Genomic DNA, 19,521 nt, shown 5'->3' with positions numbered 1-19,521 from the left:
CAAATACCAGTCTGTTAGTATGTTGGAAACAGGCAAAAATTAGAATCTGAGCAACCTTTAACAAAGGAATCATTTTGATGCTAGATAATTGGAGTTGAAAATACTTGGCTTATTGGCGTGTGTTTGTGGGGAAAGGCTAGCCCAGGGGTTAGCAAACTCCTGCCTTTAGGTCAGATATGGCCTAGTCGGTAGTTTGTTCCGGCCTAACGCTCCCTGGCTGATTCGGCCTAATGCCGTCCGGCAACCTGCGGCAGAGCCGGAACAAACTACCAGAGCTGCCAGAGCTCCGGGGGCCGCATGCGGCTCTTGAGCCTCTGTGTGGTGGCTCCCTTCCCTATTTATAGCGGCCTGAGTTAACACTTCCGATGCTGGGGTAAATAGGGAACATTCCCTCTCCTCCGTATGCATAGCGGAGGAGAGGGATTTCCTTTCAGGGGCGTTCCCTCTCCTCCGTATGCATTGCAGGGGAGAGGGATTTCCCTTTAGGGGGCGTTCCTGGTGGGGGCGGACCCATTAGGGCAGGACTCGAGAGTGAGTCAGGCCTAGTGTGCTCCTGCCTACCCCTGAAATGGCCTAGTGACCAAAAACGTTTGCTGACCTCGGGGCTAGCCCATCTAATCTGATCTAACAAATGAAATACTGTTGCACAACTTGCTGAATACATATGGAACTAAATAACTGCTGACCAGTCAGATGGTCCATGCTGACCTGTTGTCCACTGCTGAACGAACTGCAACAGAAGTTACAAGCTATATGTTTAGAACTAGGTTAGAAAAAGCAGTTTACATAATGTCTTAGTATAAGTACCCTTTACCTAACCTGTTGTATGCATCTTTGTGGCAGCTACCATAGGACACCTTCTAAGGTAAATTTGAGTTCTTGCTTGGGTCACAGCTGTTTTGGCAGGGCAAAAGAAAATTACACAATAAAAGCCAGTAGGTTTTTTCGTTTTTTGGCTGGAATAATTATATATTTATTTTTATTATTATGTCTCCAGGAAAAGATTACAATGTTAATACATAATATAGTAGGTTGAAAAAAGGCCTATGCCACACCTATATGCCACATCTTTATCATGTTAAACATTTCCATTACTAACACAATTCTTTGGGTCTGGAATTTTAAATAGAATTTTGAGATATTGCCAACAGAATCTCAAAGAAGATATAACATTTAGCTAGAAAAGGCACAATACAACCAAGGGCCTATGACACCTTAAATGCTTTGTTAGGTGTAGAAAAGGAAGATTAGAACAAGAGATTTACACAAAAAAAAATTTTGACAAGGTTGGGTTGTGGAGAAAATAGGTTGGATAAAGCATACAGAAAATAAAGGACAATAGATAACCGAGATACACAAACACAATCCTATGACCTACAGAGGACATAGGAGCCTAACGAGTGGCTGTATATCTACAATTATTCTCCAGTTTGCTTCTATTTTATTAGAGAAAATATGTTCTAGTACAAAGTGCTATGGGAAAAAAACAGGTTATAGGCTTTGAACAATAACAAAGTGACCTTTGTGGCAGTAGGTTAAAAATATGAGATTTAGATCTTTGGTGAGTCAATAGTTTTCAGTCTTATAAATGGTGATTTCAATGGAACAGAAATGAATGAAAACACATTGGTGTTACCCAAATTCAATGTTCAGACAGATGGTAAATAGATACATAGTATACTGCAATCATTTGTTTTCCATGACAGTGGTATAAAGAATATTTTCTGTGTTTAAAAATAACCCCATGCACACATACATATATTTATTAAGCACATACATATATTAAGCACATAAGTGAACAAAAAAGTACGTCTTTACAAAAGCTCAGTGTGACTGGATATTTCTAATCTGATTTTTAACTACCTGCTAAATTGACTGGCGATCTCCACCCAATTCAGTCATATTTTGACATTTATATAAAAAGATAGGTGGCATACCACAAGATTACAGGGACTAAAGCCTATGTAAGCATTATGTCAGTACATGTAAACACACATGAACACGTGCCAAACCTAATCTCATTCTGAAAAATATATCATAAAAGTACATCTGTCTAGCAGTTTTTACAAGTAGGTTTCAACTTTTAGAGTAATACAAAAAAAATGTTATTCTCATTTTTGTATGAATTGTGTTTAAAATGTGGAGTTTAAACATTAGATTCATCTAAAATAATTATGCAAGGCAAAAAAAAGGCAAAATGCAATATGCAATGTGCTGTGACCAGTAGCAACCAATACTCTCCATTTCTCTGACTGCTCTAAATTAACCATATCCAACAAATTATGGTCAGCTACCATACAACATTGCACCTTGCACTGCAATGCATCTTATAAATATGCCCTAATTATTTTAACTAGACAAAACCAAGAGCAAATGCTAACAGAGTCCAATAGCGCTGGAAGGTGTGTGAGCATGGTAGTGCATTTGATTCTGCACGTGTATCTCGATGTATGTAAAAAGGATAATATATGCAGGCATGCAAACAGAAACCCAAAAATGTTCAATCCTCAAGTGAACACATAAAAAATACCCAGATAAATATGGGGAAATACATTGTCTGAACTTCGATATGCCATAGCAATCAACAAATAACCAGTTTTCATTGTTAAAAGAGGATATTGACAGGTGGTCGCCTAGTCTTGCTTCCTGTATCATTTAAATGTTTTTGCTCATAACACTGTTACCACACCCCTCTGCTAGTATATTTCTTTGTCGTGAATGTATTTGTATATCTAAATACATATTCCTATGCAAAGACCTTTTTGTGTTATACAGAGCATCTCTTTTACCTTTACGTCACTACCTCTCGTTTTTTTCTCTCCTGAATTCTACCAGCCATGTTCATTCCTTTTCCATTATTTCAGATGCTCTGCCAATCAACTATTTATATGCTTCCGTGCCAAATATTCCTTACCTGTAGCATCACTTTATAATGCTCCTCTGGTTTTCGAACCACACACATGTTACATCCCATGTTAGCTTGGAGAAGATGAAGGTCTGTTGTGGACAGGGGGCTGGTTACCCCCAATCTTGCTTGGTTTGCGTTCAGAGATGTCTGCTCAATTCTCCTTCTATTTGATCCAAAACCTTTCAGCCGTATAGAAAGGGACCCAAATCATAGGTAGACGATCTTTCTATTATCCAAAGGGCTCAAATAATCCATTCGGGGAAGAAAATTACAGGCGGGGTGGAGGTATGACATTGATAGGATAAAACCAGAAACTGCCCCCCTCATCTTGCATTAATGGGGTGCCTCTTCTCCTCCCCTCACCCTTATTAAGAAATCTTTTCTTCAGGGGTGTCCTGAACTGTTATAAAGGTTATTAGGTCGGCAGCACATACATATTTTTCTAGATAGGCTTATTAAGACATTGCAATGCTGGTCCTCAGTAACGCCGATCAGAGCTCGCCTCTTGTATTCTCCCTATGCGTATACATTCAGTACCGAAGGCACCTGTGCCTAATCAGACTGCTGCAGAACGCACGCACATGCGCACTTCCTATGAGTATCTTTGAGCATCAGCATTGCTGGGAAGGAGGGGGGAGGGGTCGATAAGCAGGGGGTGATGGGGGAGGGGAGAGAAAGCTGGAGAGAAAGGGAGGCAGAGCAGAAAAAGATGTCTAATAAATATGGATGGTTTTCGGTGTAACACTCAAACCCAATCTGCTAGACGGGCATGCAAACTAGCATTTAATCATCAACACACAGCACCGGCTACACAAATCAAACAGGGATGGGTACAGAAGGAACAGAAGAATGAAGGTATTTGAGTGCAGAAAGTAGTGAGTAACGAAGGGAAGCAGTGAGTAAGGAGACACTATTTTTTTGTAGTTCAAGGCAAAGCTAAGATTTATCAATTTTTTTAAATTTGCAGATGAAATAATTGATGGAGGTAAAGTGAAACAGCATTTTCACTCTAGGTAAAGTGAACCTATCACCAGCATTTTTACTTTACATAAAGGGTAGACAACCCTTGGCTTTTTCCTGCAATAGGGGAAAAATGCTAATCTCACTCATTCACAGTTAGATTGGCAATCTTTTTTTTAATCTATTTTACAGTAGGCTATGTCATTATTTACAGCAGACTACGTCTGCACAGTGCAAGATCAGGTGATGTCGCCAGAAGAAGAAAAAATATGGAGGAATATAGCGGCACCCAGCACTTCGCAGACCCAAACAAGGGCATCTCCAGAGGGATCGCGGCTCTGCGGAAGTAAAGGCGAGGATGATTTTTTTTTTGTTTACTTTCACCCTAAGAGTAATTAAACCCTACAGTATAAAAAAGCATATTGGGCTGATATGTAAGGCAAATTTTACATTTTTAATACTTCACCCTCAAAAATACAATTTCCTAATGTTTACAATAAAATGTTCAAGCAATCATTTTGTGATAAATTTAGATAAATTATATATATATAATATTATATTGATGAACTTTCTGAGGAGAATATTATTTTTTTAAACAAAGGCCTGATTTATTAAAGCTTTTCAAGACTAGAGAAGATAAACTGGCACGGGGGAACCTTGGTCATCCAGCATAACTGGAATGGATCTAGTCTAAGGCTGAAAATATTTGTAAAAATTAGCATGATTAGTAATATTCTATTTAATTACTGGAATTTAAAAAATCATGTTCATCAAAAATGCAGTTTTTATAAAAGATTTTCTAGTGATAACGCCATGGTTTTTGTTCAGCACTTCTTAGTGCTTCACCCCCTCTCCCCACCTTATAGGATCGGGTTTTTTATAAAGCTTACCTCCCTATTCTCAGTACATATCAGCAAAAAAGAAAGGGTAGAATCTATGTATGCTGTAATAAGGGTGTGTCATTAAAGGTAAATTTTGGAAGGTAAGTATACAATTTTCAATTTTCCTGGCAAATAACTCACCAAAGAAAGAGAGTGTGCAATGCAAAAACAAATTTATTGAACAACCCATCAGGAACTTCAAGCTTCTGTAATGTGTGTGCTTTCTTAAATAACACAGAGGAACGTTTTTGTTGAGTTAGATCTTACACTTGTTTTTTACTAATTTTTGGGTGGTGAATCTAGAAATGACCCCCATTTTTTGCTATCACATTCAGTTTTTACAGTGTACCCTCCATTTTTGTCAAAGAACATACAAATTTTACATACAATGAAAGAATAATGAAATAATAACTTGAATGTACTGTTGATTTAAATTTCTTTTGGTCATACAAAGGATTTATTGTTCTTCATTGACAATTTTTTTTACAGTAAAACATTTTACACTTATTGCTTTTCCTGGAGTGTTCAGTGTTAGGACAATCCTGCCGGATGATCCAACAATAGTCAGCCATCATATGTACATCCCATGGCTATGCAGAAAATGCCTCTTGATGCTCATATTGCAACCAAGCATTTTGTAGCTCTCCAAGAGTTTCTGGACGATTTCTGTGTAACTGTTTGCTTGTGTGTTTCCAAGAAAGTCCTTGACAATGGCTTTAAATGATAACCAAGCATTCTAATCGACTTCTGACATTGTCCTGATGAAGTGTTAGTCTTTGATGAGCTGCTGAATCTCTGGACCATCAAACACACCGGCCTTTATGTTTTCAAATGACAGGCTAGGAAATGCCAAAATGGGGTAATTGAAACAGTCTCCATCAGTTGGCAAAGCTTACCTGGTTTTAGGGCAGATCTTGGAGACCAATTCCTTTCCACCCAATGCCTCTCATGAGCTCTGTTGTCCCACATGCACAGATAACAGGGGTACTTGGTGTATCCGCGTTGCAGACCAAGAAGTAAGCATATAATTTTAAAGTCAACACAGATTGTGATATTGTCCTCTGGTTTATGGCACCCATTGTAAAAGTTGAAGTTTTGTGTCTCCAGGGGTCATAAAACTCAGATAAGGCTAGCAGAGGGGCCCCGATTGAACTCTGAGATGTTTTCTGAAACACACCTATTATTAATCCTTATATTTCCAATATACCATTCAGTATAAAGTAGTAGTTGACTGATTTGTAGCTGGATCGTTATAGTGAGCATTTTGAGACCAAAGACTAGTCTCCTAGGCCTCAGGAAAGCCTGGAACCCATAGCTAGCCTGTCCTTGTAAACCATAAGTCCCAGACATGCCTAGTTTGGTCTCTGTGAACTCCTTATTTTGTGGTGATTATTAATCTGGGGGTTGGCAGTTCATAAAACCAGTACTTGTGAAATTATTAATAATGGCTAGAACAAGGGCATTTTGGGAAGTGTCCACAGAACATCATAAGCCCCAACCCTGCTGTCATTGGATTGTTGTATTGGTCCCACCTCTGTTGTTTGTCTAGAAAAAGCCATGTAAGCCTAGCAGAGGGAGCTCTCACTGACATCATCTGTGATCATCCTGTTGCTAAGCACAATGGCACTGACAGATTGAGCACTGCAGGGAGCCCAGTGACTCTGGCTAATAACTTGGACATTACACAACAACCTGGACCAAGGCAAACCAACTCTACCTAAGTATTTTTTCACAGCTTTCCCTTTTTATTTATTGCTGTTGCTTTAGTTATACTATTATTCTGTTATTGTTCTCAGATTAGTCTTTATTTTTCTATAATTTGTTTATGCACTGTTTTTGTATGTTTTTATTTATTAAACACTATAAAATAGTGTAAGCTGAATCTCTGCTGTAGAGTAGAAATATTGTAACTTGCTAACCCGAAACGCTACTAAAAACCTTTGAGTTCTGAAACATCCCTGTGTGGAGTGGCAGCGGGTGACACTAAAGAAGCAGAAGCATTACTGCGATTGTCAAGGGTAACAGTGCATGCTTCCGTGGTGGCAGTCTATCTTTGATAGTGTGTGTGGCAAGGGTTACCAGAGTGGTTAACCATGCCCCGTGATGGCCCCTCTTCAGCCTGCTGGCGCGTGGACTGTTGTTAAGCGTGCTGGAAAGTCTATGCGCAGGGGCGCGGGCTGAAAGGACCTAGTTCATCTCCATAATCATGTTCTTTAAGAGAGGACTCATCTGAATGAGCCACTAAAGCCAATGGTAGACTAGGATACTCTATGTTACATTTATTTTTCTTGTTATATCCTGAAGTTTTCACAATACAAAAGTAACAGTCCCTGAAATGATCTCCTGGCTCTCGCCAAACCATAGGTATACCAAATGGCATCTTATCATGTGTTCCCTTTGTCCACATCCGTAAATCCTCGACACACTGTTGCAAACCATATGGGGGGCTCAAGACTTATCTTGATCACCAAGTTTAACTTTGAAATATGCCAAATAGGCTTGCTCTACAAATGTGCTGATGTTCGCCCTTTGACTGGGAATGGTAAAACAGCCACAGACATAACAAAATGAATCAGGGTTGTTTAGGCACTTAGGATGAGAAACAGCAGAGCCAGACATGATCTGAATAAAAAGGAAATACGTGTGTAAGTAGAAAAATAAATTTTGCTTATTCACTACGTAGAGCAGCACAAAACCTCTGACCACACTGTCTTGCGTGTAAATGAATAGCCTATACAAATCCATGTTAAAGTAATATAAGCGGTAGAGAAAAAAAACTAACGTGATAGAAGAAAACTAACTGCATTTTCAGAATCAGCATACCTATTTTAGTGTAAATAAGTTTAAAAATTGAAGTAAAAAAAAAATTTGTTCAAAATTGTTCCCCGGCATAATATTAAACATAGATTGATGGAGCTCTTCCTATGTGCTGGCAACTGGCTAAAAGTGCTTGTTGGAAATTGCATCAATAATTACTTTGTTCTTCGTTCATTGGATATACTTCTCATCCATATGTTGGTCCGTATTCAATAACTTAAACAGTGCTACTTGCATTAACTTATGTGCTGACACAATCTTTGACATTCATGAACATCAGAGTTAATGGCCGGGCACTGGGTTTATTCAATACTAGTTTTAGTGATGTGATAAAAAGACTCTGACTTCTGGGGGAGGAACTAAGATAGGGTGCCACAGCTTCATACGGCTCCTATCTTGCCCAGAATATCGGCACAGTTTACAGGGGTGAATAGCTCCATAACTTACTGGGGAGCCAGCACCGGTGCAGAGTGGCAGCGGGGTCCTTAGCCCATCAGGAAGGACAGGAGGAAGCTCGGAATCGAGCTCTGGAGCTTGCCACGTGACACCCAGAGGCCATCTTGGATTGTTTCAGCACAAGATGAGAGAAATTTAACATAATCTACCACTTATCTTCTACTCTTCTGCCCTGCACTCCTCAATGGAAAGTGCCTAGTGCAATTACTATGCACTACAGTGATTCCAGCTGAACCTGAACAGCTAGAGACTTCAACCAGAAATTAGCAAGTGTGGGCTGAAGTATATTATCTAGTGTCCTTACACACTCCATCTTCTGCATACATAATTCTCCATTGTAATGTAAATGTAAAGTAACAGCTATAGATACAACCAATAATTTTGATCCTAAAGATTTCTGACAAACCTCTGAACTGTGAAGTATATCAAGGGCCAAAAAACTACCCAACACTTATAAATGTGATTTTTACATATTGCCCAGTACACGGGTTCTGAGACTTTATATATCCACAATATCTCCTAATGGGAATTTTGGAAACAGCCTGTTTGCATTCAAGAATTACCACCTCTACTCAAGTCCACTAGAATTATGATGTAGTTTTCCTGTGCACACCCATATTTTGTGGATTATATACACCACAACTACTGGTTCTGAATGGCTATGCCTGCCCCAAAAAAAGAGGCATAGACGCCTTTGAGAGAACCCTTGCTACACTTAAAATTTACTAAAAATGGGGAAAATTTGCCCGCCAACAATCTTTTGGAAAGCCACCTAACATAACCGGGGCATAATTTGTCTGATATGTCTCGCACTTGGCAACCAGATAATTCCAAGTCACCAACTCCAGAGAGAAATGGGAGAACCTCCTACATCAGCCTATAGATCCGATACTATGCTGACCTATATGGGCCAACTCCCACAACACATGGATCTTCAGAATTTGGCAGCTGATATAAAGAGTGCCCTAGCAGCAGCTATCTCAAACCTGAAGGAAGATACTCGCTCAGTGTCTGCAAGGCTTTCCTCTGTTGAACAAGCCTGTGCCAACAGATTGAGATCCAACTATATCAAGACCTATTAGCTAATCACTCTGCAACAATACAGAGCTCTCCGGCCTCTTCTTTCCATACTGAGATGAAGATTCCCCTTTTGTCTTTCGGTCACTCTTGAAGTGAGAATATATTAGCTACGTACACCTACCCATGTTTCTGCAACCCATGATCCTGCAACATCTTCGCCTACCAGATGTAGACCTACCAGATTGCCATACAGCAATCCTTTTTTCTGGGCAAAGACCTACAGCTTCAGAAGATGATCAAAAACCTTCTCAAGCAGCTTTTTGGTGGAGGGGTAGCCCTGGAAGAAGTGGAAGGCGACAACATCACCCTCTGTGAGATTCACCACCACCCACAAAGGACTACAGATTCCAGATTATAACTTCCCCAGTAACACCCTTTGGACACGTATGATTTTAGATTTTAGTTATGTTTTCTTTTCCCACTTTTCACTATTTCACAATCCCCAGTATAACCTGAATAAGCCATCCCATGAGAAAATAATCTTTGCACCATTATTATTATTCAATAAATATATTATAAATTTAGCAGATTTTCTGTTTAAACATGGGGAATAGTCCACCCCATTGCAACATCAGGCTTAGTTCCACAAGGAATGGATGACTTAAATCCCCAATTCAGTTTTGCTGTTGGTTGCAAGGTTTTGATTTACAGAAAAGAGCTGATCTGCATTGCCTAACCAATATTTCACTTGCTTTATGGAATTACCTCAATTACTCTTTAGAATACGAGTTATCAATCACAATATGTTAATCTATATATATTATTTGAACAAGCCAATCACTGGACAGCTAGGCCTTGCAGTAAAATCTTAAAACTTTTCCAAACCACATCATATAGTTTGGTTGACACCCCATATGTGTATGGGAAATGTAGCCCTCCTAGGGAGCATAATGCTTCGTTTTGAATGGAATAGTTGATTGGCATGCTATATTCAGCAATGCATTTGGAATAGGCTAGTTAAATTCTCAAACCCACGACAGAAAACCAAGACAACCTTTCATTGTCCCCCTGTGGGTATGAATAATGAGTAATTTTAATTGTAAAAGCGGTGCATTTAAAAATAGTCATTATTTTAAATTTCTGGCCTGGTCCCGCCTATCAGCCCAACGGTCCCGCCTTCCATCCTAAGGCAGAGGATGTCTGGCCAGCATCTGGTTCCCCTGGCCTCTTGTCCCCATTGTTTACACGCCGGGGATGTAGATGCTGGGCATCGCTGGAAGACGCGGCAGGCTTCGATGGAGGACATTGCGGGCACCGCTGGAGGATGCCGCTGGAGCGTAGGAACTAGGTACGAGTTTTAAACTCCCTCTCAATTCCTACTGGAGTGTGGCTCAGGGTTACTGCTTTTGGCACTGAAAATTAACCCCGAGTCACACTCAGGAATAGTGCCAGGGAGGTTAATTACTTTTCTATTTCTGTTCTTTTCTGCTTGGTCAGTGAACCAACAAGACATTACAAACATCTAACCTTGGCAGTAGGCTTCAACTTCATCCCTGTCAGCATTTCTACTTACCCTTTTGGCTTTCCATGCCATTTTCCCCTTTTTTTTAGTTTTCCTCATTTCATCATGGACTCTCTTTTTGGATGCACACCCAATAATTCCTGAAGAAACACACTCCATCTCTGGAAATTCCTTTTGATAAATCCCAAAGGACTTAACTTACCTGAAAAAAGATCTGTGATTTTGTGTCTGGTCCACCAGTGCAAGCCCCAGATTGTATTTTTCCAGGAGACTAATTTTTGGACCTTTAGCATTCAAAAATTACCATGAACCAGGTACCCGAAAATATACCATGCAACCTGTCCATTTTCTAAATCCAAGGGTGTATCGATTTTGTTCTCTAATTAAATGCATTTCTAATTGGAGGAACAGATGGTGGACCCAGAGGGATGATATCTGTTTTTTAAAGGCCAATTGGATCACAAACTAGTAACATTGGCTAAAGTATATAGCCTCAATGTTGACCAGCCCAAATTCTCCAAAAAAATAGTGAGACTTCTTCAGGGCTTCAATACAGGAATGCTCATTCTACAAGGTGACTTTAATGTACCCCTTAACTCAACACTAGACTCCTCCATGGGTGCTGCCACTCTGACCTTTAAGACCCTTGATACCATAAAGTAATTTCTGTCATCACTATGATCCATGACACCTAGCGTATGTTACATTCAAACACCAAAGATTACACATTCTTTTCACACACCGACAATCATTATTCTTGCCTTGACAATTTTTTTCTATCTCAGAGGGACCTATATTTTTTAGCTTTGGCATTCATTGAACCAATCACAGTCTCGGACCCATGCCCCCATCACATTCACTCTTTATTTCTCAGATCGAGAACCTGGAATAAAATTCTGGAGACTTAACCCATCATTTTTAGGAGATGTTGCAGTGGTTACGAATGTACCAACCAGTCTAGAAGAATATTTTGATCACTTTGCCAAACCAGATGTAGACCCAGGACTGGTCTGGGCTGCACATAAGAGTATAGTTAGGGGCTGTAGAACTAAAACAAAAATGTCCACAAACTAGAACTAACACATATAGTTCTAGTTCTAACACATATACACCCAAGCTGAAAATACCCCGACAAACCTGACTGACTTGAGAAATAGAAGGAATGTCTTATTACACAAGTTAAACGCTCATTTACTCTTTCCTTAAAGAATTTTTATGAACATAGCAACAAAAATGGCAGGTTTCTAGCAACAGCCCTATGAGCAAAACAAGCACACAATACAGTAACACAGATTATAGATCCTCCTGGACAACTACACATGAAATCCGAAGACATAGCTAAACAATTCCACTCTTTCTATAAACAACAAAATACAATTTACACCAACCTCAACAACCAGTGGGCAAACATAATAAAGAAACCAATGCCATTTGCATGTTCTTAAGTAGCTATGGTCCTACTAGGATTTAAGATGATTCTGCAGAGAGACTGGAAAGTCCTATATCAAAACTAAAATTTAAATGTCACATAACACCTAAAGTCAGGAAAAAGTCCAGGCCCTGATGGCCTGACTCCTCAATAATAAAGATCATTTGCTTCCTCCTTATCTCCACATTTCTTTTCTGAAGATAGTATAAATAGTATCTTCTCTCAGAAGAAAGGTTGTAGTGAATAAAGCATGTGTGCAGGAAATGTCTTCCGTCATTAAATAAAAGGCACAAAAAAATACAATATGGTACAATATGGTAAACAAGCTCACAAAGTAAATAAAAAGAAAGCGTATCAGGATATGACCTGCTTCATGGTATGGATCAGTTCATGAGAGAATACAATGGTCCAATCTGTACCACACCCTTAAGTGTAGCTTCCTTTATACAAAAGTTTCCCATTGACATCCCATTGACATTGGATATGGATTTCATCTTGCCTTCTTACTACCATTCATACCTATAAGGGTAATGTTAAACATAACTTTACTCTACTACATATTATGGAACACATAAGGAGTGAAAAGAAATTTCTCAACTGTTTCACATTGACCTTTGTTCCCTTTAGAAACTAGAGTCCTATTACCATTCCATGACCCTTTACAAACACACTCTAACTATATTTAATATATGATAATTTCTAACATGCCCCCCTTTTATTATGAACAAAAAATGCTTTATCATAATTATCCTAACCTATCTCATACATAAGTCAAACATATCACATTTGTTCACAGATCATGGAAAGATAGTTGATTAGTTCAGTTGCTTCTATGGAGGCTAAATTAGAAGTATGCATGAGTTTTCTTCTAAATAATTCTCTTAGTGTTTATTCTCCTTACCTTATTTCAACTTTACCTAAACCATAAAATCTTTTAATCTTTACAATAAGAAATATTTGAATGACAATGCAAACAATAATAATAATAAGTCAAATTTTAAATATTATTATTATTATTATTACACAGTATTTATAAAGCGCCATCATATTATGCAGCTCTGTACAAAGTCGATAGTTATGTCACTAACTGTCCCTCAAAGGAGCTCGCAGTTCAATGTCCCTACCATAGTCATATGTCATTAATGTAGTCTAAGGTCAATTTTGAGGGAAAGCCAATTAACCTTACTACATGTTTTTGGGATGTGGGAGGAAACCAGAGTACCCAGAGGAAACCCACGCAGACACAGGAAGAACCTGCAAACTCCATGCAGACAATGTCCTGGCTGGAGATTCGAATCTTGGACCTAGCGATTGCAAAGGCAAGAGTGCTACCAAATGGATTTAACAGAATATTTTGCATTGCATGTTACTGATGATTTTGACCATACATTAAGCCCTCTAGTGTTCTAATTCTATTTGTATTTTCGTGCAAAAAGCGTTACATTTTTTTGCATGGAAATTTATTTTACATTGTGGGCCTATATTTTTAGGCATAACTCACAGAAGTATGTCCAGCATTTATTAAATGTAATAAACTTTAAATAAAACAACAGAAACCTTTAATATAACTGTACAGGAGCTGTACAATACAAACTTATTTGAATTTCACGCTGTTCCTCCCGCCCGCACTGACGCATGCACCGATGTCATCGGGAACCCTGTTGAACGTCTCTGCATTTGCTGGCTGAGGATTGAAGTAAAAAGAAGTGTTCCAAGAACCTGCAGGGACCATCAGGACACCAGGGGACGCTAACAGAACAAGGTAAGTCACACTCTGGATTTTTGCTAGGAGGGTTAATAGATTTTCTATATTTTTCCCACCAAGAAACACCCGGCATTATTGACCACTCTTGTTCTATTCCACTAAGTTCACCTTGATGATGCTTAAAAATTATATCAGCTTCCTTTAATTGTTTGTCACAGGTCCCTGCAGGTCCAGGGGATCTGTGCCTTCTTCAGTGCAACCTACCTTACACTCCTCTGCTGCCAGCACCAGCTCTGCTAAGACATTACCTCCCCAGCTCACTTTCTGGTCTTGGTCATGTGACTCCCAGTCAGCTGCTGCACTACCCCAGAGGATTAGAGTGTTTTGCAGACGCGCTCCCTCTGCTGGTGGAGATGTGAACACTGCCAACCTCTAGTTTCCAGGACCCCCTCTGGTGGTAGGATAGGATACAGACCTGCCCTAAAAGGAAGTGAAGGGCAATAGGAAGTTGCCTGAACAAGGAGTTCTTTTGCCTCTGCTTCCAGGTTCCTGATGTTTGTTTCTCTCGTTCCTGACTCTTCATGTATTGACCTTGGCTTGACCTTTACTATTCCTGATGGCGGCCTGCCCTGACCTCTGGCTTTCCTGACTACTCTCTGCTCCTCGTTCTGGTACCACGTCTTGTTTCTGCTGTCAGCAGTCACCTGCCTCTGCGTGTACAGGGGCTGCAACCTGGCAGTTGCCAGTTTGTTCAGCCAATGGACCCCGCTGACATTCGCCCCTGTGGGAAAAGGGGGATCCTATCCTGGGGGATTTCGTTGCCTTCCTACAGACATTCCACAAGGTCTTTGATGAACCTGACCAGGCCTCCTCTGCGGCCTCAGAAATTTGGGCCTACGTCAAGCCTCCCTCTCGGTAGGCCAATATGCGGTGAAATTCTGAACCTTGGTATCCAAATTCATTTGGAACCATGACGCCCTGATGGCAGTTTTCTGGCAGGGGCTCCCGAGCCATATTAAGGACATGCTTGCTGGCCGGGACCTTCCCCCTACCCTTGATGACCTGATGTCTCTCTGCATGCGAAGCAGGAGCGGGCTCGGGAAAACCGAGAAAGTCCGGCGTCCCATTAAATTGGCTCCTAACTTACAAAAATTCTCCTCTTCCTACAATTGAGCCTATGCTAGTGGACCATGCTCGTCTTACCCCTGACATCAGAACCTCTGTTTCTACTGTGCTGGGGAGGGCAACTACAAGCTTAATTGTCCTTTGAAGGCCCCAAATGCCAATGCCTAGGGAAATGGGTAGAGGGTTCCCTAGGCAAAACTATTACCTCTCCACCATCCAAAATAACTTTTTCCTGTCTGGATTTCATCTGACAGACACCATTTATGAACCAAAGCCCTTTTGTACTCTGGTGCTGCTGGAAACTTCATCAGCCAATAAATGGTCTCTGAGCACAACATCACTGTGGTGCCCCTATCCAAGCCTTTGCTGGTCTCAGTGGCTAATGGCACTGCTCTACCTGACTACATCTAGCATACCACCGTGCCACTCTCCATGAAACTTGGGGCTCTGCACACTTAGGCTATTTCCTTTTTGGTGGTTCCCAAGATCATTCATCTAGTTTTGTTGGGGTTGCCATGATTGCACAGATATGCTTCTGTCATTAAATGGAGATCTGGGGACATACTTTCGTGGAGTGCTACGTGTTTCTAGGAGTGTCTCCCCAGGCTGCTTCCTGTCCCGCAAATCTTTTATGCTGCTGCTTTACTGCAGCCTAGCTTACCAAGACCATACTGGGGATTTGCTGACGTTTTCAGCAAAAAACAGGCTGAGACGCTACCAGCGCACCGCCCATATGACTGCGCCATTGACTTGTGTACCCAAATGTACCAAATGAAAGGAGAAGTCTGATGTTTGTACTTCCAGCAGCCCTCTTATTTAAAACTGTTGCAAGGAAGGAGGTGGTTATGGCGGTATTGGTATATTCAAATCCCGTTTAGCTAATTAGTGAATAATCTCTTTCAATTTTCAATATAAATCACAGTGATCCTAAGTTTCATGTCCTTCAGTCCTCAAATAGATATACGAACATACAGCCCAACAGCACAACCATGTTCCTATTCCATCGGCTTCCCTTTCCTTGCCCTGACTTACTTGCAAGGGAAGCGGATCAGACTTCTCCTTTACTTCCTCCTGAAGAAGCATATTTTTTTCCGCGAAATGCGACGAGAAGTCATTCAGAATTTAAACCTTTCCGGGGTATTCTGTAAGGGGAGGTCATTATATACACCCACCATTTTATTGTGTGTTATGTATTTGAAATGATGTTTGTTTTTAATGTTTATTATTAATAAAATTTTGTTATTTTTGTAATATGTTGATAGTACTGGCTTTAAAAATCCTGCTTAAAATTGATGTCTTTCATTGCATATCTTCGTGTATTGATCATGGCTTGACCTTGACTACTCCTGGTTGCTGCCTGCCCTGACTTTTGGCTTCCCTGACCACTCTCTGCTCCTCGTTTTGGACCTGCATCTGCGTGCATGGGGTCGCAGTTGCCCCCAGCACAACACCCTCAACTCTAGAGGCTCTGGTGAAGACCGGGCAGCTGCTTAGGCTCTGCACCGTGTGCACGTCTCTACCAACTGAGCTGGTGACACAGAGGATCCACCATCCTGCCTTGCAGCTACCATGACATTGTTTCATTAATGAATTCAATAAACCCTCATCTTGATAGGATTCTACTCTAAATTGTATAGGAAGGACACTTACATTCTTTGTATTGATGGAAGGTACATTAAGTCTAATTCCTTGCAAAGTTTTTGCCCTAATATACCCTTCAACACAATATAGTCCTCTATCAAGTTCTTGTGAATGTACACATCCTGTACTCTTTCTTTCATCAAAACTTGAAAACTAACTTTCTTCTCCTTACCTTTTGTCATTAGGTCATAGGGAGTTTGAACATTTTCATTTCTAGCTGAACATAGTTTGATTATGAAAACATGAATGATAAACAATTCTTTGCTGATTTGATAAACACATGACCTTTGAAAATGTAAACATATGGATAGATCTATTTATTCTAATCCAGATATATGTTTATCAATCACAAAGTCATTGTATCCTAATTCATAATAAATAAATTGTGTATTACTAACTGGAACTCCAAAAACTGTAACTGTATTCAAAAGTTGTTCTTTTCCAGCTATTGGAATTAAAGAACTACTATAGCATACACCTTGATTACATCCATCCTACAACCATTTATTTACCCATAAATCAAATGTGTTTCTTAGCAAAAATACATTCATTAGGTAAACTACCCAAAATACCTACAGCAGTTATTCCACTTTGGAAGACTTGTGCTATGATCTTAAAATTAGTAGAATATTCTATTTGCATTTCTAAATAATTCCTTGATACTTGAGACCTTTCTTCAGCATCTAATAATGCTAAAGTTGCAACCTCTAAATGCATTACAATGGTCCAACAAGTGAAGTTGTTTTTAATACTATCCTTTCCATAACTACATTTAAATTACGTTGAACTTTGACTTCTTAATTAATGTATTAATATTGTCATGTACGGAGAGAAAGGACCTCTAGGGGGTGCTACGGCTTGTATGGAGGTGGTGTAAGCCCTAAGAAGGGCCAAGGCGCAGAGTCTAAGTTGTTACCAGGTTTTCTCCAGAGCCTTTGATGGTGATGGGGTTGCGCTGCTGGTTACGGCCAGGTTTCGGTCCTTGGGCACACTAAGGTGGGCAGGCACAGTACATAATCACAAGGCAGGGGGATAGTCAGAGAAAGCAAGGTTGAGACAGGCAGCAAGCAAGTGAGATCAGGTCACACGCCAGGGGTCAATTGCCAGGGATCCAGGTGACAGACACCAGTGACAGGGGCCACTGCGGGCACAGGGAACACAGGAGACACTGGAGGCAACAGGAGGCACATGAGACTCAAGGATATCCACAGACTGACAGGAACTCTGGACTAGCACAGGAAGTTGGCTGGGAACCAATGGACCAGACAACAAGGGGTTAATGCAGGAGCTGGACAGAGGAAACACTGAATTAAGCCACAGGTGAACAGGAACTAGCACACAGAACTAGGGGCTTGAGACACGTTGCATGAACACCGAGTCCAGTCTGTTAGCTAACTAAATAGCCAGGGCTGATCAAGAGGCTATTTTCTGATTGATCAGTGGCATGGACAGAATTGATAAAGCTTGGAAACATAGGCACGCCCAGCGACAGAACTGCCCACATGCGCAAGGGAGATACCTGTTCTGCACTAAAACACTAAAGGCCAGTGTGACAAATATCCATAGCATTTGTTACACTTCCTAAAGTTCTAAATACTCCCAAAATACCTTCAAATAAACCTCCTTTGTTTCTAGTTGTAGTGTTAACATTTCCACTAAACCATTGATCCATACTTACTCTGTGTTAATCAAATACTCTTGGCATTTTGGATATCTTGGTAAAATCTTCCATTCCGTAATGTTAAATTTCCATACCATGGCTACAAATTTACTATCTCTTAGGAGCATTCTATTTTGTAAATGATTAATTTGAAATAGACTATCTATATTTACTTGTATATCGATACATATAGTTTTTTTCTGAAGATTCAATCACAACCTTTGTTCAACATTTACTCTGTAGGTTTTCATGGCATATACAGTTGGATTGGTCTTACGATAAATAAACTTAGAATGATTCCAATCAACATCTCCAATTAGACCTTTACGTAAAAAATGTGTTCTACTTTAGGAGAAACTAACTATAAATTCATTATTCTTTTTCCAAACATATGAAGAATTGAACGGTGGTTGTAATATGGTATTACAATCTATATATAAAATATCTTCACCTTCAATCATTTTAACTAACGATGGATATGTATTCACTTGTGGAATAACACTTGTGGAAGTCTACTACGGTAACATTTACATTTTTTGTTACTTTAGCTAATTCCCTTTTCATGTTCTAGTATTCAGTTTTCACTATAATTACATATCAATGTTTTGGGTCTAGAAATTGCAGAAAAACTTGTACCCTGTTTCCCCTATAATAAGGCACTGTCTTATATTTTTTGAAATGCCAAAATATGCCCTAGGCCTTTTTTTTCAGGGGGATGTCTTTTTTTTCCATGAAGAAGACTACAGTACACATTTATTGTTGAAAATCACTCATATGCCATTCATTGTCCCCTTCTGATCACTCTTTGCCATTCATTGTCCCCTTCTGGTCACTCTGCAGCCAGCATCGAGGAGTCACACAGAGGCACACAGTATCAGATATCGGAGGATGTCTTATTTGCGGGGGGTGCTTTATATTAATTGTTTGAGCAAAAATCGGGGGGTGGCTTATTTGATGGGGATGCCTTATCATCGGGGAAACACGGTAGTAAAAAAACAAATTTGGAACCCTGCAATTTACTAAACATCATTTTAAATTCTGTATAAGCTTGTAAATCAATGTCACGATTGTGTGGGAAAAATGATTATATACAACACTTAATTCCTGTACCCATGCAAAAATGTCCAATAATATCTTTGTAAGTGTCAATCACATTGTTTGTAAATTCATTAATATAACATCTTTTCCTGAAGAAATTATCTTCTTCTTTAAAAATTAACTCAACCTTGTCCTTTATGTTATTTGATTTAGGATTTTGAAAAATCAGCAACAATAAAGTAATTATTGATATTGATATTGATATCGCGAACACAATGAAACTGTTCCTAAAAACAAATCTATCTTTTCCATTTAAACGGCTTCTTTCCACGTCATCATCATTTAGATTGTACATTGAA

At 39.7% G+C, this 19,521-nt stretch overlaps 1 protein-coding gene across 1 annotated transcript in view; it reads right to left on the bottom strand.

The window, feature by feature from the left end:
* The window catches only part of PDZD4 (PDZ domain containing 4), a 121,463-nt gene extending 118,019 nt beyond the window's left edge, over window positions 1-3,444 (bottom strand). Inside the window, exon 1 of the mRNA XM_072429809.1 lies at window positions 2,915-3,444. Within this exon, the coding sequence (XP_072285910.1) occupies window positions 2,915-2,974 (60 nt within the window). The 5' untranslated portion in view covers window positions 2,975-3,444. The remainder of the gene's footprint in view (window positions 1-2,914) is intronic.
* Window positions 3,445-19,521: the final 16,077 nt, after the last annotated feature.

Source organism: Pyxicephalus adspersus, chromosome Z (genome assembly GCF_032062135.1).
Source record: "Pyxicephalus adspersus chromosome Z, UCB_Pads_2.0, whole genome shotgun sequence".
In the NCBI taxonomy this organism is placed as follows: domain Eukaryota; kingdom Metazoa; phylum Chordata; class Amphibia; order Anura; family Pyxicephalidae; genus Pyxicephalus; species Pyxicephalus adspersus.
This window is presented reverse-complemented; position numbering and strand designations above follow the sequence as displayed.